A 24,472-nucleotide genomic window follows, 5' to 3' on the forward strand; every position below is an offset into this window, starting at 1 on the left:
TCTCGGGCGCTCCGTCGCCAAGTCGCGCACTCCGTTATTCGGCATAACCTGTTGTACCACCGCAACTACAATTCCAGCGGGCGCAAGTGGTCGCTTGTTATAGCAACCCCGCCACTTCTGCTCGAACAGTTGCGCCACGTTCCACGGCAACCCACAATGCGGCCACGCTGGTGTATTGAAGACATACTCTTGCCTCTAGCTTCTATACTACTGGCGCAGTATGTGCCATCTCGTTCGCCAGTATGTCCGGTCATGCCACACAAGCCAACGACGCAAGACGCCACCTTAACATGTCGCCGGCCCCTTGCAACCTTTTCCATACATTTACCATACCATACCATGATCTATACGACCCGTCTCCTTTTTTTCTCCCTTGTGGACACGAACCTTCTTGCACTATAGACACGATCTACCTTAGTGGCCAGATGCTTCAGAGCTAACGACTGTTTCTAGAGCGGCCGCATACGCCGAAGAATGTCGCCAGCTCGCTCATATGTTCACGTCCCAGGACCAGTGGCCACCATGAGCATCGCCACGATTCATCCACTACGGCTACGTGCTTTGCTCCTGGCTCGCTGGTCTGGTTGTGGGTGCCTTCTACTCCTCCAGGCCTTTCCTCCAAGTTGATCTCCAAGTACCACGGTCCTTATCGGGCACTCAAACAAACATCCGCGGTAAATTACTTTATCGAGGCAATGGAAGCGTCTTCCGACCAGCATCGTCGTGGCCAGAAAATTGTCCACGTCTCCCGGTTCAAGCAGTGCCTAGACCCCCCTGTGTTTTCCTGTCCTAAGGACGCCAGGATGGCTACTCTTTCGGTGGGGAGTGATTGTTCTGAAGGAACTGGGCAGTGGTCATAGTCCTGGTGCAAATAAGACGTCGAGAAGCGCTTGCTTACCCTTTTGCTATAGGACCAACTTGTTTCAGACCACCGCTTCAAACCCAGAACTAGTGCTGCTAGGCGAATACCCCCCTTGAAAAATATTCAAAAATCTTAGCCAGAGTAAGCACACGAAGTAGCCAGAGTGTAATGAACGCAAGAAAGATTGTTCAAAGTATTACACCTGTACATTTTCGCATACTATCAGCTGTTTTTTTAATGTACGGCCCCGTTCGACTACGAATGGTTCGGCTGTGAAGTTTTCATTGCAGCGTTAAAGACGTGCGTACTTTTGTACTGATGGCAGCTGATGCATTTTACAACAACGTATGTACTGAAAGTAGTTTACTGCTACTAAAATTACAGCAGCAAGGTTGCATTACCCGAAATTGGTGCATTATTTCAATCGAGTACATTATACGTGGAGCGAATTGTGCATGCGCGCGCATTCGATAATATATAGGAAGCAGTCATAGTGTATTGGCAGCTGTGCTCTGTCCTACTTTTGTAAACACACCTTACAGACCTCGTAAAGGTACCTGTGCTGTCTATTATTATTATGCTACAAACTACATATCACAAAAAAGAAGGTGCATTTGTGAAGGAACACTTCTTTCCTCAAGCATAACATCTGGGGCGTATTTTTGCCATGACATTATCGTTTCAGATAAAATGTGATGAGATAAACTATAGGTCTTACCTTCCCAACGCACTATAAATTCTATGACAGACACGTTAGCAATAATATCCGGATAAACTACAACTGCTTGGAGGTCTTTAATGTGAACCTAAATGTAACTGCGCACATTTATTTTATTCTAGCCTAGGAGGGTGCTGTCGCCGCGGTTGGCAATCGAACTCATGACCTATGCTGCGCAGCGGAAAGCCACATTCATTGAGCCTTCGCGGCGAGAACATAAAATGCAGTAACTATAATAAGATGCTGAGACAGCTATAATTCGTGAAGTGAAATGTATCGATTACCGCCGTGATGGGCCTGTAGATATGTCATTTAGCCAGCCATCAAGGAGAGGGGGAGGGCAATGCGCGCCCGCGGTGTCAGTAACAACTTCGAGAACGAAGTTACATGGCAGTACTTGCCTACTGCAGCCATGGCACCATCGAAGGTATAGCTCTGTTCTATGCAGCGGCCTCGCCAGTAGGCCGAAAGCACAGCTTGCTCGGCAGTAAGGCCTCCGTCCGCATAAGCACAGCCAACCTCGCCAGCTGAATGCCCCACCATGCCGTCCGGTTCGATGCCCAAGGCTTGGAGCATATCCACTAGCGCAACCTGCGAAAGAACGGCACATGAAAAACCGTTAGCAAAGCAAGAACACGCATGTAAAAAAAACGAAATCTGAATTCTTTATTTCGGTAGTCACAGTCGCGCAGGTATGGAATAACTCCCCTATATGGGCGAAATTAAGGTAAGGGTGCGTGATTAGCTCAAGTGGCAAATGTTTTTGAAAGCTTGGGTGACTGAAGGAAAGTAGCGAACGCGGCAGCGCTGGAGTCGTTTATACGATTGATAGAAGCAAATTATGCAATACAATTCTAAACTTGCATTTCAAGTATATGGATTCACTTGAAAAGACATTTTTCAATGTAGTCTAATGCTGTTTTTTGTTTTTTCAAGTTTCGAAAGTGCGTATCTGGTAGTGATGCCAAAGCGGAAACGACTATGTCTCTATTTCAGCCACTTCAGAACTTGGACAGTTTCCCATCCCTTGCGTAAGGCGTTGACACCCAAATGGACCTTCAATTTACCTACAATATTAACATGCCCAGATATCGCTTTAATAAATATGGGTTTAAGAGATATCAGGTACGTGAAGGAGTATTTTGCGGTTATTAGTGTTTAGGAATTAGTTTAAATGTTCAGCAAAGGGCTGCGCGACGCCCGCTGGTGTTCTCTGTTTACATTGCGCACGCTTCGTTTTGTCTGTCATATGTTTCTTTGTTTCTCTTTTTAGCTTGGACTTATAAGTGTAAAATGCTTATTTGAAAATTGTTGAATTTATTGACTAATAGCCAATGTTTAGGCCAGCTAAAGGCTCTACGCATGTTCATCGGGAACCAAGAACACCAAAGGAAGTTAGAAACCCTGCCTGCAGAAGACACTGCAGTGGCTAAACATAACGGCAAGCGTCAGCTCATACAATGAGCTGCCATTCGCCGCTGCAGAAAGGGTCCAAGCTAAGGGTCGGGTGTAGTCTAAGCCCATCCTGCCCTACTTTCGCGCCTAAAAATTCCTTTCAATACATCAGGGCTGGTTTTCTCAAATTTCATCTTCAAAGTGCTCTTGTATGCGAACCCTCAAAAGAGTGTTTCCGGTACGCTTTTCTGTATAAGGTTTTGTCTATGAGATACCTGTACACAGTTCCTTGCAGTGTACAAGACTGGTTTGAAACGTATGAAATAGTTTGATGACATGTAAAATTATTCTTCCAAAAATTGCAATAAAGAATATTTTAGTTAAAGTTGTGTGATTTACAACATCGAACAAAAACAACGAGCGAAGAACGAAAACTGCAGTTTTTTGTTCCGTGGTGAATGCACGCCGATAAGCTGTGGTAATACACGAAGACGTGCAGACACAGAAAAGTGCTTCATGGTTCCGCGTGCCTTTTGTGCCATGCTTTTTCGAAGTATTTGCGCGTTACCGGCAAAAAGGTTAGTACTTAAAAGTTCGGTAAAACAGTTGATTAGCAGGAATCCAATTTTTTTTGTCTTTCATAAGAAGCTCTCACAGCCCTATTTCCATGTGTGCACATACGCAGCTGCTGAGTCATCATATATCAGAGCGGACTTGCAGGCGACATGCATTAGAATTTTGCATATTACAGCTCGGTCAGGAGAGCTGGCTCAAAGAGTATTGTATTTTTTGCGTATACGTTTGTTTTCATGGCAACGTCTTCAGCAGTATAATGGGCGGTGATTGGTCTTTCGACAAAACAAATAGTGGAAGAAATTTTTGACTCACGACTTGATATCTGCAACGGCGAAGGGCATATCTTCCCTCGATTACTGCTGATAAGTTATAGTTAAACACTTCATAGACTTACTAGGATATCTGATTGACCAGTCAATCGCCAGTCATTGAGCCAGTCACATTGATTTCACCACTGTTAGGCAGATCGCATTTCTGCGTGTGCCTACCGCCAGCGCTTTCCTTGGAAATACTCGCCCAAACGCATTTACTCTCCGTGACTGCGTCCACATTCTTGTTAATCATTTCGGAGCGCGTGTTGAGCAATAACGTAGAAAATAGTGTATCCAATTCCTACTTTGGTATTGCCATAGCGGCGCGAGTTCGATGCTCGTGAGTGGTTTTGCCGGACTTACGTTTTTCTTCTATCCTATGTGAGCGCTTTTGGATCGTTGCTACGGCACATGCGCGCCACATACAGGTCGCGCACTTTTCAGATGCTACGAACAAGAGCCTGCGCCGCCAGTAGAACATGCCTCACGTATACTTCGCTGTACACCAAGATCTCGCGAAGTGAAGCACTAAGAGGAGCCTTCGCAGATTTTGTCGGAGATGCGCTTGCAGGGGCCACGACGGACATCGGGATGCAGCAATAGAGTGCTGTATCATGCCGGTTTTCCGCCAAATTCATTAATACAGCAAACGTGACACTAGTTGCGAAAATGCTAGAGGCTATCGAAAGAGCTTCCGAGAAACCTGGGGACAGCCAGCTTTGTCGCGAACGGCCATCTGTTCCTGGCTGCTCACATGATAAAAGTGCCGCTTCATATGTCCTCACTTGGTTTAAATGATTTAAAAAAAAACTTGTTCACATACGTATCACATATTTGTGTTTTTGTTTTAGGCCTGAGGATAAACTTTATAATTCGCTTTGTTTGCTTTCTTGAAAGGTCCCTGCAAAATGTGCGATACCCTTTCTATTTCCTACAAAATGCATCCGCCACGTTATTTTGACCCTCCTCGTTGTCCGCACCTTTTAGAAACAACCGATCCGCAACAAAGCATGAGCGAGAAAGAGCACTGCGAGATCACACGGCCATCAGTCACTTGAGATTTTCCCAGACGAATTTTAATATGAATTATGGTACGAACCTGACTTGAAACGATGGAGGCAAAAGATCCTCCGAGTGTCTTGCATTGGGGCTCGTCGGACGTCAGCAGATCGATCAGGTCGACTCCGTGTTGCTCTTTGAGCAATGCGTGGGACTTGCGGATAGAGTCAGCAAAGACTTCGAAGTGCATCATCTGGCGCGCCATGCCGTTCCACTGGCAGCCGACACCATTGAACACAAACCAGAGGGGTCGCTTTCCGGACGGAGCCCGCTCGGCTACCTTAACGACCGTCCTGTCCGAGTTGTCCACGGGTACAATTGCAAAGCCTCGATACGGGAACAGCTTCACGCTTGGCTGACCGACACGATTCAGGAGGGCATACCCGGAGTCTGGGTACGGTGATTCGGCTTCAACTCGATCCAGTGTGCGCTGCAAAGACGATGGTAATGAAATAAATATAACGGTTCGTTCATAACACATTGCAAAACAAAATTCGTACTGCGCTCCCCTCCAGGGTCCTTGCTGCCTTCATGAGCCACGTGACTCTGGCGATACAGTTTTCAGTGCTAGAGTGTAAGGATGTAAATTATTCCATAAAACGCTACATAAGTAAAAGATCCAGACATAACCATATCACTCAAAAAAGCGAAAAAAATGATAACTCCGGCGGCAAGTGTTCTAAAATGACTTCAACGTCATGTTGGCAGCATTGATTAGCATTGGTCTGTTTCAGCTACGTGTGTTAGCGCCTGTCCTCTTTCACACCAACCTCTGTCAACGGGTAGTCTATGGTTAAGTGCATTCAAAGGCAAGCGTCGGGCAAACTTGCGCGACTGATTAAGGAGCACTGCGTACATGTCTCCCTTCAGAGAATACGTTTCACACCAAATTGAGCCACCGCTATATGTGAGAATCGGCGTGTGCTGGTCCTGAATGAATGTCTTTTATGTCAACTTAGACCATTAGTATGTGCCACTGCTAAATAATCATGTTTGTTTTTGCCAGCCTGTGTCACAGGTTATGTGTTACTTGACACATATATGCCACTTCTATATAAAAATCTTTGATGCCAACTTGTGTAACTGGTTGTGTGCCATAGAGCATGTGCCACTCCTCAGAATGGTCACTATGCAAAAAATATAATCAACAATTACACACTCCTAATATATAATGTCAATCGCATTAAAATCGACAGTTATTTCCTAGGGATAGATTCGTCAATTTTATTTTACATTGGAGGAGGACACCTACCCAGCGGCACATGCGCAGCGACCCAAGTTGGTGCGAAAGGTGTTAATGGTGGCACATATCTAATAATTACATGCCGATTGACACAAGTTGGCGTGAAAAGACATTAATCAACATCTGCACATAGACACCGACCCAGGTTTATGTGAAATGTGTTGATTGACGAGAAGCAAATATTATTGTTCGCAATAAAGGCTCGTTGAAGAGCGTAACATGGGCGGTGACTGAAGTCGGTGTGACGGTTGGCTTCGAACGAAGTCAGCTTTAACGCAACGACCCTATGCCCTACCAATTACACCATGCACAGTGGTCACCGATGGAGTGAAATATGTTTCCAATGGACAGACACGCAGACAGACATACCGTAGGCTGAATCAAGTTACCAAAGAATGTTAACTCCGTTAAATATGCAAGGCCAAGGAAAAAAGCACAGTAGCGGCAAACCTTTCAGCAAACAGATCACATAACGCACAATGAGTTGAATATTGTTTGACAAAAATGGTGTGGATCCTTCGCTACACGTGGTGACGCAAGCGTTGCGTACTGTTCTAAGAAAGAACAAATGCACTTGACCAGTCTATTTCTATCCGCCGCGATAGTTCAGCGGCAGCTTCGTTGCGCTGTGGTGCTTGAGGTCAATGGTTCGAAAACCGCGGTGGCTTTCTGACCCGAACTCAATGCAACAAATCTCGTGTGCCATGCCGTAGGCGCACGTTCACGCGCAACAGGTAGAAAAAATTATGCTGGACTGCACCACCACGGCGTTCCTCGTAATTAGATTGTGGTTTCCGCACGTAATGCACCAGAGTATTCCTTTTTTTCTCATTTATTCTCGCTTCGTTTCTGCGGCCATCTAAGTGATCTGCTGACTTGCAGATTGATCAGAGGAAAAAAAAAGTTGCCTCCGTCAATGACGTCACTCATGAGCGATAGCGATTCGTTTGGGTTGCTCGTACGTCGCGCAAACGGTCCATGCCCAATGCCCTGTCCGGTTTTCAAGGCGACTCTTGTCACGAAAAAAAAACATTCTTGGGCTTCAGCGCTGAGTAAACAAATGTACGTGACTATTTTTAGCCGCTGACGTCATGTTCTTTTGGCCCTTCTCTACCAGACAATGCCTCCGAGAACCAAGAGTGTGTGCTTCACAATAATTTGTCACTTGGAATACAAGCTTGAACTTCTTGAGACGCTTCTTGAGATATGCGTTATTGTGTACATATAAATAATCTTTGCGCATTACCTTATGAGGAACTTTTAGTTGAGGCTTTCCTATCTGCAATTAATGGGGCAGGAGAAACACTACGTATCGGCAACCATTGCACGGAACTTGGTAAGGCTCTTCCTGCATTGAAAAGATAGAATAAATCCAGTTAGTGTAGCAAGCTGATCGCTTGATGTCTTAATTAAAGTTCGCCAACATAGCGAAATCTTCAAACACGAAGCTATCGGGTTAACAGCTGGGTACGTTAGAAATTAAAGCTGGTATCACACTTCTGCAGACTGCACCTAAACTATCTGTAACGTGGCGAAACTGATGCAATATATATCACAATATTTGAGCAGAGCGTTTCCGAAATTATCGTAAGCGCTATAACAAAGTCCAGTAAGCTGAAAATTTTTATATCACGTTTGTCCGCCTTGGATGCTGTATGGGGTGCCATTTCCAAAATTTCCATATCTATTTTTGCTATGGAGTCGCTGATTTGTAAGCTTCGTGCGTCAATTTTGAAACATACCGACTTTAGGAATTGTTGATAAGACATTCAGCCACATAATAATAAGTCTGCCTGCTCCGGTCATTAGCGCTTACATTATTAGTTAAATGGAAGACATTTCATTCAAATTATTCGAGGGGTTTCCAAGAAAAGTGTTAATGCATTTTAAATGTGTTCGAATAGGCGCCATTGGTGTCGCCCCCGACCTTAAGCTTCTTGTTAACGAGAACGTTTTTCTGAGTGGCTAAGATATACGAGGGGAAGTCAAAAAGTGAAGGGATTTGCAATTCCTCATAGCAGGGTTTGCCAACACTACTAGTTTCCAGCGATGAAATAGTGTCGTCTGCAACCCTTCTATGGAGCGCGTCACTCTTTGTCCCGCGTTAGGCGTTACAGTGTAGCAGAGCTATAAACGTGACTGCTCCATTGTTGATCTGCACCAAGAAGGAAATGAGGGCAGTGATTCACTTTTTGCATGCGGGAGGTTTTAGACCTGTGGAAATTGTTGGTCGAGAGCAGGCGCAGTATGGTGATAGTTGTTTATCGCGAAACAAGATCCACGAATGGATAGAGCGTTTAAAATAGGGAAGAACGTTATGTGACGAGGAAAGATCGGGCAGGTCATCGACCTCAACGACTGAGGATAATTCTAGAGCGGTTGAGGGTATGGTGATGGAAAACAGACGAATCACAGCGGTCGAAATCGTCAATACTTCACATATCAGCATGGGTCAGCGTATTCCATATAACACGACAGGCTAAATTTACGGAAAGTTGTGCAAGGTGGGTCCCAAAAGAATTGTCAGCGCAGCATAAGGCACAAAGGTTGGACATCTCTCGTAAACATTTGGCCCGTTATCGTCGCGAGGGAGATGCATTTTTGCAGCAAATTTTTACTGTAGATGAAACTTTGATAGGTCATCAGGGATCGAAAAGTAAGACTGCGAGCATGGTCTCGAAACACTCACCATAACTAGAAGCTAAAAAATCTAAACGTCATCCATCAGCTGGTAAGATTACGCTAACACTATTCTGGGACATGGAAGGTGTGGTAGCCGTTCATTTCACTCCAAGAGGCAAAACTATGAACACTGAGAAGTATTGTGATCTGTTGCGAACTAGACTGAAACCTTCAATCAGTCCTAAGCATCGTGCGAAACTAGGAAAAGTTGTCATCCTGTAACAAGGTAACGCTCTGCCACATTTTACCAAATGGGCGGCCGAAACAATAAACTAGTTGGGATTCGAATTTCAGGAACACCCGCCATGCAGTCCACGCCTGGCTCAAAGCGATTTTCACATGTTTGGACCATTGAAGGCAGCGCTCAGGAGAAAAATCTTTGCAACCGATGCATACGTCATTGATCTGTGCAAAATTGGTTGCAGGTGCAACCAAAAAAAAAAGACTTTTTTTCCCAAAGAATATAAAAACTTGTGAAACGTTAAGCAGAGCGCGTTAAAGTCCAGGGAGCGTATGTAGAAAACTATGGTATGTGTTAGTTTTCTATTAGTAGAATAAACGAACCTTTTCTCAAGAGTCCCTTTTCCTTTTGAGTTCCCCTCGTAAATAAACCAGGAATGAGAAATTGTTATACGCGGCATCTAATGCACCGCGTTTTGATGATTTTTCTTTCATTTAAAACAAAAGTTCCACCGACTGTAGCCAGCACAATTATAAGTCAGTCGCCATGAAAAAAAGAATTGAAAATCGCAACATTTTTGCACACGGAAGCATCAAGATGAAAACTCCACAAGTTCAGAATACAAAAAAGCAATCACAATTTTTATGAAGCGGCTGTTGAGATATCCAAACAAAATTTATGTATTTTACACCCCTCTGTAGTACGACTCACACAATCCTAGTAAATATCGCAACAATATCACGTATAGTACGCACTCGCCGATCACAGATGGCCATTTCTGATGCTTAAACAGATGCATTTAACTCTATGCGATACCTCTTCTCGCACCCGAATCAGGGCTTTGCCCAGTTTGAATGAATGTTCCGAGATTTCACTTATTGTGGCATCTCCTTCCTTTATTTTTTGTTTGTTTTTACCTTTGTGATTTCATTGTACTTCGTATTATACGAAACACATATAAAGGAAATCGACATTGTATATTACTTCTATATCTTGTTACTTTCAATCATGGTTCTTTTTATCGTTATTTTATGGTAGTATCGCACCTTTCTTCATGTATTTTCTAGTGTCGATGTGTGTTTTCATAAAAAACGTAATTGCATATGATGTACAGTGAAAAGTAATTTATTACATCATTTATTAGTCCCTGTGGGATCTGTTAAGGACGAAAGCAAACAGAGGGCGCGGTGATCCGTTACAATAGAAATAGGCCGTGACGTATAAACATGGGGCTGAGTTTCGTTACTGCTCACACTAGGTCGAAACATTCGCGCTCTAGAAGTGACAAATGATGGCTAGTGTAAGCGATGACACTTGTGCCAAGGCAGCACCGAATCTGGGGCCACGGGCATCGGCGCGCAGCTCTGAAGGAGCTGAAGTAGCGAAGTGTCATAGAATCGGTGGAGTGGTGAGCATTGCGGTAAGGTGAGAAAAGGCGGGGGCCTGAGAGGCACCATAAGGAGATCTGTTAGAGGGCGAGCTATGGTGGGAACATATTTGACAAAGCGGTGGAAGTAAGTGCAAATGTCCACGAAACTTCGGACCGGTTTCGCGGACTGTGTAACAGGGAACTCCTTCACCGCGCGAATTTTCTTCGGATCTGGTTGGATGCCAGTCGCATTGACGACATGTCCGAGAAGAGTAATCTCACGGTGGCCGAAATCACAATCCTTGGAGTTGAGCTGTAGAGCGGCCTTGCGAAAAACGGCAAGCACAGCTGAAAGGCGGTCAATGTGTGCGCTGAATGAGGGCGAGAACACAATAATAACATCTATGTAGTAGAGACAAGTCGACCACTTGAATTCTTGGAGTAATGAGTCCATCATACGCTCAAAAGTAGCCGGAGCGTCGCACAGGCCAAAAGACATAAATTTGAAGAGGTAAAGGCCATCTGGCGTTATAAAGGCGGTCTTTTCACGATCTAGATCACTGACACTGATTTGCCGATATCCAGACCACAGGTTGATGGAAGAAAAATACTGCGCCCCATATAGGCAATCGACGCTGTCATCGATACGAGGTAGTGGGTAGACGTCCTTCTTCGTGATGCGGCTGAGGGGGCGATAATCGACGCAGAAGCTCCATGAGCCATCCTTCTTTTTCACCAGCGCGACAGGTGACGCCCAAGAACTTGACGATGGCTCAATGATATCTTTCGCTAGCATCTTTTATACTTCCGTTTCGATGACGTGGCGTTCCGAAGCTGAAACTGGCCAGGGTCGCTGATGGATGGGCGGATTATCGCCGATATACGATGTTTGACAAGTGACGTCTGGCCCAAGGTTTCGATGTTCAGGTCGAATATGTGCTTGTACGAAAGCAGTACACAGCAGAGCTGTTCAGCCCTCGCAGGTGTGAGATTCGGGGCGATCATCTTCCGAATGTCGCTGTCAGTCCAATGGGTATACCGGAAATGTTCACAGGAAGCGTCGAGGGCAAAAGTCTCAACGCAGCTATCTTCTAATGCCGTGATCGTAGCCAGAGTGATATCTTTAGGCAGAATTTGCTTAGTGAGCCTGAAATTAACTAAAGGGAGGTACGTGCGATTGTCTGTGACCCTCAGTATTGTATGCGCGACAATAACGTTGTGGATGAGGATGATGGCAGTTATAGGAGCGGAGATGTAATCACCATCGGGAACTGTCGTAGAGGGCAACATTTCGATGTATGTCCAGAGTGATATCTTTAGGCAGAATTTGCTTAGTGAGCCCGAAATTAACTAAAGGGAGGTACGTGCGATTGTCTGCGACCCTCAGTATTGTATGCGCGACAGTAACGTTGTGGATGAGGATGATGGCAGTTATAGGAGCGGAGATGTAATCACCATCGGGAACTGTCGTAGAGGGCAACATTTCGATGTATGTCAAGACCTGTGGTGGAACGTGAACGAAATCAGTCGGTCTCAGGCGAATTTCGTGAGGTGTCGGATGAACGTCCAGTAGGGGAAGTTCAACACGCACAGTACTTGAGGAACCAACAGTGAGCGCTGAATAGGCAGAGAGAAACTCTAGACTAAGTAAATTTTGTCACGCACGGTGAAAAGGAGGACAGTATGGCGGCCGGAAATACTCGCACGAGCAGTACACATTCCGACAACGGTCACTGTGCTACCGTCGGCGGTACGTACGAACCCAGTAGCGACAGGCGTCACAATTTTCCTTAAATGACGGCCCAGGAGCCTGTTCATAATCGATTTGTGTGCTGCGGTATCTATGAGTGCTGTGACGGGTGTGCCATCAACTTGGACGTCAAAAAGCTTATGTCTCATAAACGGTGTCAAAAGAGGATATTGCGGCGAGTCCGACATTGCAGCACCACCTCAAGGTGCCGCATTGCCTAGTTTTCCCTCTGGGGCGGTCCTTGGTAGGACGGCGAGGGCAAGGGGTGAAGTTGGGGTCGACGTGGCTGGCGACGTTGAGGCGAGGGCGTGTGAGCATAGCGGTGAGTCGCGAGGTAGTGGCGTCGGAAGCGCCACAGAAGCAACTGGGTGAAGAACTTCGGGACGAACATGAATTCCAGAAGGCGTTTCGACGCGGGGACGGCCAACGGCTCCGGCAGTGATGGAAAACGTGATTGATTCGACCGCACCGGAAACCGGTCGGCCTGTCATCAGGTGTACGCCAGTACTATGAATTCCGAGCACTGTAGGGATAACGGGCATGGTAGGGTGGACGGCGATAGGACCGAGGCGTAGGAGCAGGGCCGGTGTAAGAATTATTCAAGAAGCAGGCGGTGGGAAGACCCATATTAACGATTTCCTGGCGAACCATGGACTGAATCAGCGATATCGTCTCAGCAGGGCTGTCCCAACACGTCTGTTGAGGCGACGCCGGAAATGCCACTTTGAGTTTGCGGCTTACATCGCGGGTCACGTTTTCGTTTGGTGGTGGCAAGCTTGAGTGGACGGTGGAGTCGGTGCAATAAGAGGTCGCTGCAGTATTTGGAAACTATGTCATCTGATTGTGTATATGGTGACTTTCCCCTGCTCGAAATGGCGGCAGAAGTCCATGATGGCATCGAGATTCTATAAGTTTCTGAAGAACAGAATATTAAATGTGGCGTCCGCGATGCCTTTGATAATGTGTCCGACCTGTCCGCCTCTGTCATGGGCGTGTCGATTTTGTGACAGAGGGCGAAGACGTCCTGAATGTAGGAGACATATGACTCAGTAGCAGTTTAGGCACGCGGGGCGAGTTGCTGCTTGGCGGCAAGTTGTCGACCGGTCGCATTGCCAATAGCGTCAGACAGCTTTTTTTTAAAACAAATCCCAGCAGGTTAGCTCTTCCTCGTATGTTTAAAGCCACGTTCCCGGTGGTCCGTCAAGGTAGAACACTACATTGGCCAGCATCATGGTCAGATCCCAGCTGCTCACCTTGCTGACGGGCTCATACATCTTCAACCATTCTAACCCGACGTGGTTGCATGTGGCTATGGTGTTGGGCTGCTGAGCACAAGGTAGCGTGATTGAATCCGCGCCACGGCAGCCGCATGTCGATGGGGGCGAAATGATAAAACACCAGTGTACTTAGATTTAGGTGCACGTTAAAGAACCCTAGGTGGTCGAAATTCCCGGAGCCCTCCACTACGGCGTGCCTGATAATCAGAAAGTGGTTTTAGCACGTAAAACCTCATAATTTATTTTCAACCATTCTACGTCAATGCCATCGAGGCAAGTGAACTTGTCGGAGTGTGACGGCGGAGGTAGGGCAAGATACTGGGTATGCGCAGTCGGAATTGCAGCTGCAGAAGCAGTGCCTTCCACTGGAAACATGTTCCCAGGCTTGATGACAAATCCGCTGCGGAGCTCAGTGGGGAAGACGCGTACCCCGCACGTGCACCAAAATGTCACGGGTATAAACTATTTACACGATGTATTTACGAGAGATACACAAACAGCAGCTGAGAATCCCGAGAGGCTGCTGCGATTCGCCTTCCCCGTCGATGATGTTGTCCCATTTTCCCACCGTTACAATATACAGGGTGATTGTTCTTAAGATTTACGGAATTTTAAAATTTCGCCTGTGGCAGGTAGCACAACTCTTGTCCTTGAGCTATGTATATTATTCAGAGAGGCGCACATTGCCTGTAGAAGAGATGGAAACACATATTAGCGCGATAGCGTTAAGGGCGCCGTGTCGCAGAAAATCCGGTGTAGGTGACCTTGGAATTGTCCGTGAGCGACCATTTCCGTATATATTTAGGTATTTGTATATGTCATGCCATCAGAGCGGTATATGCGGGTTATATAGACACGCCGTTCTGTCACAAAAGTGTCTCATATGTTGTCTTGCATTCTTTACAAAATTATTCCTTGCCATATTGAGAATGACGGCCCACAAACAAATGTCATGAAACAAACCACCGACAGCACATGCTTGTTATGGTAAACCTTCTCAGACTTCAACATTAAAATGGCTAAACAATAACACAATCCTGAAAACGATGTAATTTCTTTAGCGCGGCTGTGCACAACCACTGGTATTCGCCCGACGCAAGAAGCCGCATTTCTATCAGAAAGCTCTCCTTCGTGGATAGCGTTTGACGCCAGCGTTTGATGGTAAACACTAAGCTTACGTAAGCTGCAGCTGCCGGGAAGCTTCAGAAGCCGTCAGGGATCCTTGAATGTTAGCGCCTTCCACTCTTGAAGGCGAAGCTTAAGCATGCTCCCAGTTGTTTTTTTTTTGTCATTAAAGTTGACGTTGTGACATTAATCACGCCTCGACGATAAGACTTTGACCTTAATACTCGTCACAGATTCCAGAAATTACTGAGTCTGACTGAACACAGGTTGTGTCCTCGCTGCTGCTGGACGAGGGGCCCCTTCTCGTCGATGTCGCCGTCGGAGTTGGTATCTGGCCACGTATGACTGCATGTCAGAAAGCAATCAGCCTCACTAATGAGGTTGCTTCTACTAGGCGTGGTGCAGTGTTTAATCGGAGAACTCGCTGCCGAAGACGACTGGTGTTACCATTCGGTCAAAGGCTCCGCGCGCCTCATGGCATTATATGAATCAGCATGCCCCCCCCCCCCCCAAAAAAAAAAAGAAACAACTTCTAAACTTACACGCGCCACGCATGGGCGACAAAGGAGAAGGAATGGAAACATTCTGCGCAAGAGGTGTGTGATCACGCTACTAATTTGAAATACAGACAAATCTAGAGGAAGTAACAGGATTGTTCCAAATATGTGACTAAACCAAAATATGAGGTTACTAAGATTTTACAATCGTAGAATATAACAGCAAAATGCTGTAGCAGCTACCATATGTGCATTTAAATGACCAGTTCAAAGACGTAACAATACACTGCCCCCTCCTCTCCACTTCCATATAAGTAAAGACTTGTCAAAAGGCTTCTCTGTACTGTAAAGAGTCCGGGGAAGCTATGCGCCCTCCAGCAAAAAGAGAGGGCGTACCGTAACGAAACTCACCATTAACGAGTCGTTGCTCCTTCCAGCCATAAGAACAAGCCTCGGAAGCTCCGGCTTCAAGCGCGGAAGGGAGTCCACATGCGGACTTGGATTGGATTCTAAGACTGCGTGCGCGTTTGCGCCGCCGATGCCCTGGGAGCTGATGCCTACCATGCCGCCGTCGAACGGCGTCGGCGTGTGAACCACCTCCACGCGCCCATCGTGCAAAGAGGGCATGTCCGGGTCAGGACTCTCAAAGTGCAGAGTGGGCGCTATGGTTCCCGTCTCCATGGCGAGGATAACTTTGGCCACAGAGGGGACACCTGGAGGAAAGTGTGTCCCGAGTATAAAGAAAGAAAAATATGCCAGCATGAACAAGCAGGAAACCTCTTTCTATTAGCATCCACATTTCAGCGAATACATGAAAGCGAATAATTTCACTAAGCGCAGCTGCGTTAATTTTCTGCAGAGCCGTTTATAGTTATAGCACCCGCTGTGTGGAAAACCTTCGAAAGTGCCAAAAGTAACGCCGCATTCCGAGGCAAACGTCGACGATAGTAAGACTTCTAGCTTCGACAGTTGTACGTTGTACGACCATTCTATTATTTAACAGTACCGCGCCATCATCGACAGGCCGGCTTGTCAAAGCCTTACAACTGCACGAAGCAGCGAGATGGGCTAAACGCACGCGAAGAATGCTCCCGTCCAGCGCAAGTGGCGCCCTGTAGCATTCCTACATGCCTGACACAAATATTGTGACAATGTGGGGAAAAATATAAAGCTGTCACTTATCGACTCGTGTGCTGATCCGTAGCGTCCCTATGATACGCTTTATGACAGCTTTGCGCTTCATGTGCAATACTTTCTTTTGCATGGACACTGAAGCTAATAGTAAACTGCCCAATGAGCTCCATACAGTTCATCATCATCATCATCATCGTCATCATCATCATCATCATCATCATCATCATCATCATCATCATCAGCCTGGTTACGTCCACTGCAGGGCCCAAAGGCCTCTCCCATACTTCTCCAAGTACTTCAGTCATTTACTAATTGTGGCCGTGTTGTCCCTGCAAACTTCTTAATCTTATCCGCCCACCTAACTTTCTGCCACCCCCTGCTACGCTTCCACTTTCTTGGAATCTAGTCCGTAACCCTTAATGACCATCGGTTATCTTCCCGCCTCCTTACATATGCTGCCCATGCCCATTTCTTTTTCTTGATTTCAAGTAAGATGGCAGTCACAGTTAATACAGTTAAAGTCAGTTAATACAGATGTCAGTTACAGTGTAGTCAGTTACAGATGTTAGTTGTCAGTTAACTGTCAGATGTGAGTTACAGGGTCAGTCAATAAGATGTCAGTTACAGTGTCAATACAGTTACACCCACTCTAACTATATTCTATTGGCGGGGAAACTAACCAACAAGTTACCCGTGGCAGGGGCTGTGCCATGCTATTGGGAAGAGTGGGCTGGACGCTGCTTGCTCTGTTGTTCCACTTTCCGCACGCGAGCTAATTTTTGCTGATCATGTTGCTTGCGACAATTTAAAGCACGGATATATTGTAGACGCTAGTCCACGCTCACGTGGTACTATATTGAAGAATTGGAAGACTGCACGTGATAAAAGAAGTTTATCGACCCCCTCAAAAAGGATGCACGAAAACGCGGAGGGGGACGTCCGAGTTTACGTGCAGCCTAACCATAAAGAACATGTTTCGGGGAGATTTTCGGCTATGGCGCCGGCTGGCTTTCTCACTTTGCTACCCACCCCTGGCGTCAATGTGGCATATGTAGACAAACTTCGGCAATGAGGCCCCATTGCCCTCCAGCGTCGCATTCCTCTTTACGGCACGAGCCACCATGAGATGACGCCTTCCTGCGCTATTGCCGAAAATCAATCGAAAACTTGTTCCATGTCTTAAGAACTTAACTGAAACGCAGAAATTAATTTCGTGGCTTCCGCGTGTCGATGTGTGCCTATTTTGACGTCATCAGTGCGAATCAGCATTTTGCGCCCCCGTTTGTCTCTCCGTTTTATTTTGACGATGAAGAAGACGCCATCATTGTAGTATCGTTTTATTGCGACAGCAAATATATGGACCCTGCACCCGCATTTCCGCCGTCGCGATCGCCGCCAGGTTCCGTATAAAGTCTAAAGGTGATAAAATTGTTCCCCTTACCGTATGCGGCATGTGCAAATCAAAGCATGCAAGGATAAGACGCCGATCGAGGCTCAATCTCAAGCTGTGCAGTTTCAAGTACTATACATATCATCTTATATTATCAGAGATGCACATATCTTTGTGGGTTTATTTCTTAACAGACAAATGTGGAGGCTAACATTCTTTCACGAGCTGCTATGGGCACATATTTTAGTAGTCACACTATCTTACCAGAAGCGCTCTCTGAATGTCCCATGTTGCTCTTGACAGATCCGATCATGAGTGGCTTCTCGCGCCCTGGTGAACAAAGCACTTCGCTGAGGGCCTCAAGCTCACTAATGCCGCCAGCCTTGGTTCCGGTTCCATGTGCCTCGACATAAACCACTTTCCGAGGGTCCACGTTGACTTCGGCGAATATGTCACGGAAAAGCTTCGCCTGCGCTTCGGCCGACGGAAATGGTACACCTGCGAGGAACAGGGTCAAATGAGATACGCACGCACCTTTTATTTAAGCACCGTCGCGTTTGCATTCGCGCTTCGTGTGAAATTCTTCTCTCACCTATTGTGGAAACGGTCATCGCTACTCCGTTAACGTTTACCCTTCACTTCTCAGTGCAATACCCTCCGGTTTCTGAGCTCTAGTGTTTACTCCTTCAGCATGTCGACCGCATGCTGCGGCGTGAAGATATTCTAGTACATTGTAGCCCCAACTCTTGCTTTTCGGACGCTCCGAAGCGACAAACTATGTATCTCAGCTGATGATGGCGATTAAAGAGACGAAGATGATAATGTCGTTCCCTTTGAAACAGTGCCGTGAGGAAAACTATTTTACTTAGGGTTTCGCGTATCGTTATGCGGAAGGCTACGCAAATCATTGTAAAAAAGCTCAGTTTATTCCTTGTTATCGCTTCTTATCGCTCTTAGGCAGCCACCGATAACCAGGCGTCTTTTACTTTTCTCCACAAAAATGCTTTGAATGTTCGACCGGTTTGATTTATCTGAAATGTTTTCCTTATAACGTCGTAACACTCGCTCATATCGCTTTATCAGTATGACAGCACCCACCCTATCATTTTTTGTACTGTTTGTTCTGATTTCGTTTTTTTCTGTTTGACATGCTTTCATAGCAGGCTTTCTCTGTGTGGCTCCTGTAGAATACACCGTTTCTGCATCTCTGGCGTTACATTCAACCCCTTCTTTTCCTGCCGGTGTAACAATATGTTGTCATCATGACTGCATAATCCAGAAGCAATGTCTTCTGAAGCAACGTGAGGATTGCAAACTAGATAATATTGTGCATATATGTGATTGGGTTGTTCTGTAGGCTGTCATTTACACCACCTTCCATGGAGTGGGCTTATCGCGCACGAACGCAGTGGTGACGTAGTGGATTCAGCGTTACGCTGCCGAACCTTAGGGTCCGGAATGAAACAGCGGCTGCGGCTGCCGCATTTCAATGTGGGTGAAACACACACAAAAAAAGATGAAGAGGCCAGTGTGCCATGCATTGAGTTCCCGTTCCCAAGGTGTTCAAAATTAATCATGAGTCACCTGTACTACGGCCTGCCTCATAACCATATTGCGATATTCCCACGTAAAATGCCCCAATACTAACTAATCACACATCTCACTTGACTCTCGCGTTCAGTCATTGCAATTGTAATTGCACTCATTTTAACTACACTAAGATTTGGACGAACACGTTTGGAATTTTCTGGCAGCCACTGTTCCCAAACACAATAAAAATATTTTGTTCCTTTACTGACTATATAAACCCGTATTGTGTGGGTATTTGTTCGAAGTTCTTATACGTCAATGTTTTTCTACACTACACTCCAAAAACAGTTGCACCTTTTGGTGTGTACATTTGCCACACAAAAATAAACGTCATTTGTCTTGTCCGTATTTCCTTTCTTTAACGCGGCGAGTCCGGTACTTTCCAGTAACGAACGGCATGCACGTTATCAGCATGACATAGCGTTCCCGACAGGAAATTAACGAGCGCAGCGTTTTCAAGAAAGGAAATGCGGGCAAGATAGATGATAATTATTGTTTTGTGTCAAATGTACACTCCAAAGGGCGTAACCTTTTCTTAGAGTGCACAGATCTCAATTCACAGGCCTACCTAATTGAGCTGCGTCGAAGCAGGCTAACAATTGTTTGAAAGAGGTGCCAAGCATCATTATTAGTTATGCCCTGCATAACCACCATACGTTGTCGCAACCCACGTAATTGTCACCATAATGTCGACGTCCGCAGGTAACTAGATAACGTACTAGCACGGGTGATGTAGGTGAAATATGCGTGCACACTTCTGCGAAAGCTGTTAGCCCTTGTGCGAACATAGTTGTATTTACGGTAACGATATATAATTTGTAACGGATTCCCCAGGAATAAAATGTTGCCCATAAACGTGAAGTCAACACGTGTCTTCGACGGCTTACGTATAGCCCGGTGTGCTACCTATAGGGGGGAAAAGGGCGCGGTAAATATTTCTGTTATCAGTAGACATCCGCGTAAACGCTTTGCGTGTGCAAGTGGAAGCGCTAATCAGCAGCAGAAATGGCTGACTTCGCGCGAACAGATCACGCAGCTTCTCACATTTAATGGCGATGCCTGCATTAAGATAGCAGTAGGCGAGTTTCTCTGTCAACGCTGGGCGCACGTTTCTCACCAGCGGCTGCCTGCAAATGCAAAATAATGTGAAGATAAATGGCGCCAACCAGCTCACCTTCTTCCTTGAACCCATCTGCGTTCGTGTTCACGTTGACGACCTTTGCGTACACACGTCTGGCGTCAGAAAAGCGTTGAAGAAAAAACGCCCCGACACTCTCACTTCGAACGTAGCCAACGCCTGCAATCAAAAACACAAGTGCACACGTGAGCTTGTATCCGAGTGAACAATACTGAATTTCTTAAGGCTATGCTTCCCTTGTGTAGTTCACCACGCGGGCATGCCCGTCGGTCGGTCCGCCTGCCGATCAGTATCCCGCACGGTATATATTTTTTTGGTATGCATTGTGACCCAGCTAACTTTAGCCAGGGTATAAAAATTATGCAGAAGGCGCGTAGCTGGAGAGAGCAAAGGTAATGTTGTTTGCCGTCGCTCGGAGATGCTCAAAATATTTTCTGATTCCACCTGATTAGATATATTGTCTTAATCAATTAACGAACAAGTATAATATAGTACAGTTAGAAGAAAAGTGTCAATGAGAAAATTGTAGAGCGACACGAAAAACTCCCGATGCAGCTTTCTGTAGCTCAGCACGTGCTACATAAAAGTGTTTTTCGGAGCGCGAGAGGAGCCCGCAAACGCCGACAAAATTCCCGCGCGACTGGTCGCTGGAGGCACTTGGCGTGTATTGGAGAGCTTCTTTCAAGCTCGGAGAAACACGTTTATGTAGCACCACACCGAGGAACAGAAAGCTGTATCGGGAGTTTTTTATGTTGCTCTGCAGTTTTCTCTTTGGCACTTTTCATCTGACTGTATTCTTTGAGAAGATGATTATTTAATTAATAATCATCTTAGTAATATTATTATTAAATAATGATTGTTTAATATAAGACATGACTATATAACAAAACAGGTGTAATTGGACTATATATATATATACGAATAATTATTTTTTTCGTCATCAAAATACATATTTCCACGACATGAATTTTATTCGCCTTAGCCTAGACAATCGTCTCTCAAGGATTGTTGCAAAGTTATTATGTGGGGAACTTCTTGACAGAATAGTTGGGACGACTATGAATTTCGCTAAAAAAGTTCGCTAACTCAGCCAACCGCCCGTTTATTCTGCTATCTCTCTTAATCTTTCGCCGTGGCAGCTTTCTTTTTTTTCCCCTTTGACGCTGTCGTAGTTAATATTTATCTCACCCTTTGCGTCGAAGGGCCTGCATTTGCCGTCTTGTGCCAGGACTCCGAGCATCCTGAAGTTCGTCATGACGTGGGGATCGAGGGTGACGCTTGCCCCTCCCACGATGGCCGCCTCGCAGCGTCCCGCACGAAGCGCCAACACGGCTTCGTTCAGGGCTACCAGCGTTGACGAGCAGGCTGTGTCAATGGTCATGCTCGGCCCTACGGCGTCGAAAATTATGAATCGGGGAATTTGTAGGATTTTGAGTCATGATTGTTCTGCAGCGCTATTGGCGGGCATGTTTCACGCAGCTAAGTGCCTTATTTCACATTTACCACTGGCTCCTGGCTCGTTTTGGCTCAGTCATGTTCTTAAAAGGTCCCTGACACGGTTCGGACAAATTTTGTAGACATGTGAGGTACAGCTTAAGTTGAACATTCGCACCACAATTTAGTGAAGCGTTACATATTAATGGAGCTACAAGCGATTACAAGTTACCCTCCTCTCTAGCCATGCTTTTCCTCCTCAACTCGTTCGCCGAGCGCTCGGGGCTAAGCTACGCCTTCGCTGGCTCTGCATCACGATGCGACGTCACATCGTCCACTTCCGGTTGTTTTGGAGCCCGCCCTCGACCGCGAGAAACCTCTCCGCTAGCCGCTTGGCCGTCGACCCTAAGCGAGAGCTATCGAAGCAGTGTGCGTTGCGATCATTCTGTCGTAGTGCTGAACGTGTCTCGTATTCGGATAATCACACACTAGCTGAATGTTTCGACCGAACGGTGGAAGCATGAACTCAAGCTGATGAAGGAACTTTAGCGTACACGTACGTGAGCTGCCTGATCGGTCTCCATGGTCCAGCCACACGTTGGCGCAGAGCTTAACCAGCCAAAGAAAGAGCTAATATTGCTCTAACCAAGTGTAAAATATTTAAAACATTTACAAAAACAACGTGTTAGCGATTACACTCCTGAGGAATATTTACACCACCAGCAAAGAAGAATAGATTTTGTTACTGCTACTGTGTGTGGTTGACCTCTATACCACCAGGTGGCTGCACCCTGCAGACGATTCACATTTGCGCTTCTGTTCATACTCCGAAATGACACGCAGGGGGACACGGCCAGGCCCTGTCCCCTTGCGCTTGCGTTTACCCTAATACCGGACCCGCGAAACGCTATTGTGTTAGTAATCTTCCGGTGTAAAGTGACGGCCGCAATCGCGCAAATCCTGGCGCCGATAGGATAACGGCAGTCCGATGCACTGCAGCCAGCCCGCTCTTCTACTGGCTCGCAGAGGGACACGATGTCGCAGTTTGACATATTGCCAGTCGCTACGTTTGCAGTCCACAACGCAACAAAGTCGAATCATAGCGCTCGCGAAAAGACAGACCGACACTGACGGCGGAGCTCTCGTCAAAGACGGAGCACGTTGTAACACAAGCAGACGACACTTGTTGTGTGCCGGAAGTGCTTAAGCGTACTGAAAAATTGTCCGTGTGCATTCTCTTTATGTTACTTTCCTTTTTAAAAACAAGTTAACTAACATTCGATCTATTACGAACATCATTTGTTTGCGATAAAGTTGGAAAAATTATCGATCACGCGACCTGGTCAGCCAATCGGATAGCTCGCCCCACTGACGTCATATGGGTGATTTCTGTCATATGGATAGGGGCGGCTTGAAATTCCGCCGAGCAGTGTGCTTGGATCGGCAACGATGTGCATTTTTGAAACCTTATAATGAATTACAAGCTTTACGCAGAGCACTTACATGTGTCAATTAATGATCAGAAGGACCTACTCTAACGACTCAGTACGTTTGTAGAAAATCGTCAAAATCGTTTCAGGGTCCCTTTAAGTCTAGCTAATGCGTGACTGTGTAAGCAAAGTTTGAACTCTTATGAAGATAGCACAGTAGAAATCCCCTTTCTGGAAACTGTGTTGTTTGTAACGGCAAATATTAGTGAAAATTGGGTCCCAACTGGAATTATTCAGTTTTATCAGTTACTCTTAAGCGTTTGTTATGTACTTGCAGCGCCTTAGGCTGCCACAATTTTCTCGTGCTTTGTCTAGCTGGGCACTGCCATACGTTGTCGTTGTCGCCTAATTGAACGTTTGTTGCTGAAGGAACGCCGTTGCGCTGGTTGGCCCATGATTACGAGCCGAAAACGGCGCTCATAAGATGGAACGAAAAGAAGGACAGAGACCACAGCGCTGTGGCGTCCATCCTTCTCTCCTTCCTGTCGTTTTGTCCTGTTTTCTGCTTTTAGCCGTCGTTGACGAGAAACGCGTGCTATGCGGACATATTAAAAATGTATTTTTGACACCGATACGTTCAATCTTGAGGAATTCTAAGGATTGCTGATGAATAGGCAATACTTGTTCATTAACCAGATTTCAGTCCCGAACTGCAGTGTTTGGCCTAAATAAGGCATTAAAAATGTCGAGGCAATACTGTTGAATACCTATTAAAAACTGAGTGCCGGACTTCCCTAACAAGAATTATCGTAAATGTGCGAAACTCAGGCTCGTCTGAAGGACTAGCGTTCTGCCGTTTTATGAACTCCGCTTAAAGCCATAGGCTTGGGTGCTGCGGTCTCGCTCTCTCTATGCGGCTGCGCCTATTTTCTCACCGCATAACCTAGAAGTCCGTAGAGAAACTCCCCCTTCACAAGAAGCACTCTAATATGTTTTTATTCTTCCAATGCTGGGGAGCGGGGAGTGTTTTTTAGGAAATACTGACGTTCTCGGTCCTTCCCCCTCCCCCCTCCAGGTGCGTAGGTAAACGTTTAATTTCTGGTGACCAGAATAGCCACGCTGTTATCCCCGATGGAAGATTGCGGTGGATGTCTCTGATTTTTCGAAAAATTTACAATGCTTGTAGGGTCATGAACAAGGCGCACCAAGCTTCCACTATCTGGCTTACCACAAGCTCACTTCGTTTACTTTATGCTTGAAGGGAATGTTTCGGGCAGGCAAGATTACCGCAAGGCTATAAGACACAATACC

The 24,472-nt window shown here is 46.1% G+C and overlaps 1 protein-coding gene across 1 annotated transcript in view; it reads right to left on the bottom strand.

Annotated features, from left to right (window-relative positions):
- The window catches only part of LOC142591507 (fatty acid synthase-like), a 127,151-nt gene that overhangs the window by 81,552 nt on the left and 21,127 nt on the right, over positions 1-24,472 (bottom strand). The window contains exons 3-8 of the mRNA XM_075703831.1: positions 21,486-21,686; positions 20,334-20,456; positions 17,834-18,067; positions 15,457-15,758; positions 4,962-5,351; positions 1,982-2,171 (exon numbers count right to left, since the gene is read on the bottom strand). Of these exons, the coding sequence (XP_075559946.1) occupies positions 1,982-2,171; positions 4,962-5,351; positions 15,457-15,758; positions 17,834-18,067; positions 20,334-20,456; positions 21,486-21,686 (1,440 nt within the window). The remainder of the gene's footprint in view (positions 1-1,981; positions 2,172-4,961; positions 5,352-15,456; positions 15,759-17,833; positions 18,068-20,333; positions 20,457-21,485; positions 21,687-24,472) is intronic.

The sequence above is a fragment of the Dermacentor variabilis genome, chromosome 8 (assembly GCF_050947875.1).
Source record: "Dermacentor variabilis isolate Ectoservices chromosome 8, ASM5094787v1, whole genome shotgun sequence".
Taxonomy (NCBI): domain Eukaryota; kingdom Metazoa; phylum Arthropoda; class Arachnida; order Ixodida; family Ixodidae; genus Dermacentor; species Dermacentor variabilis.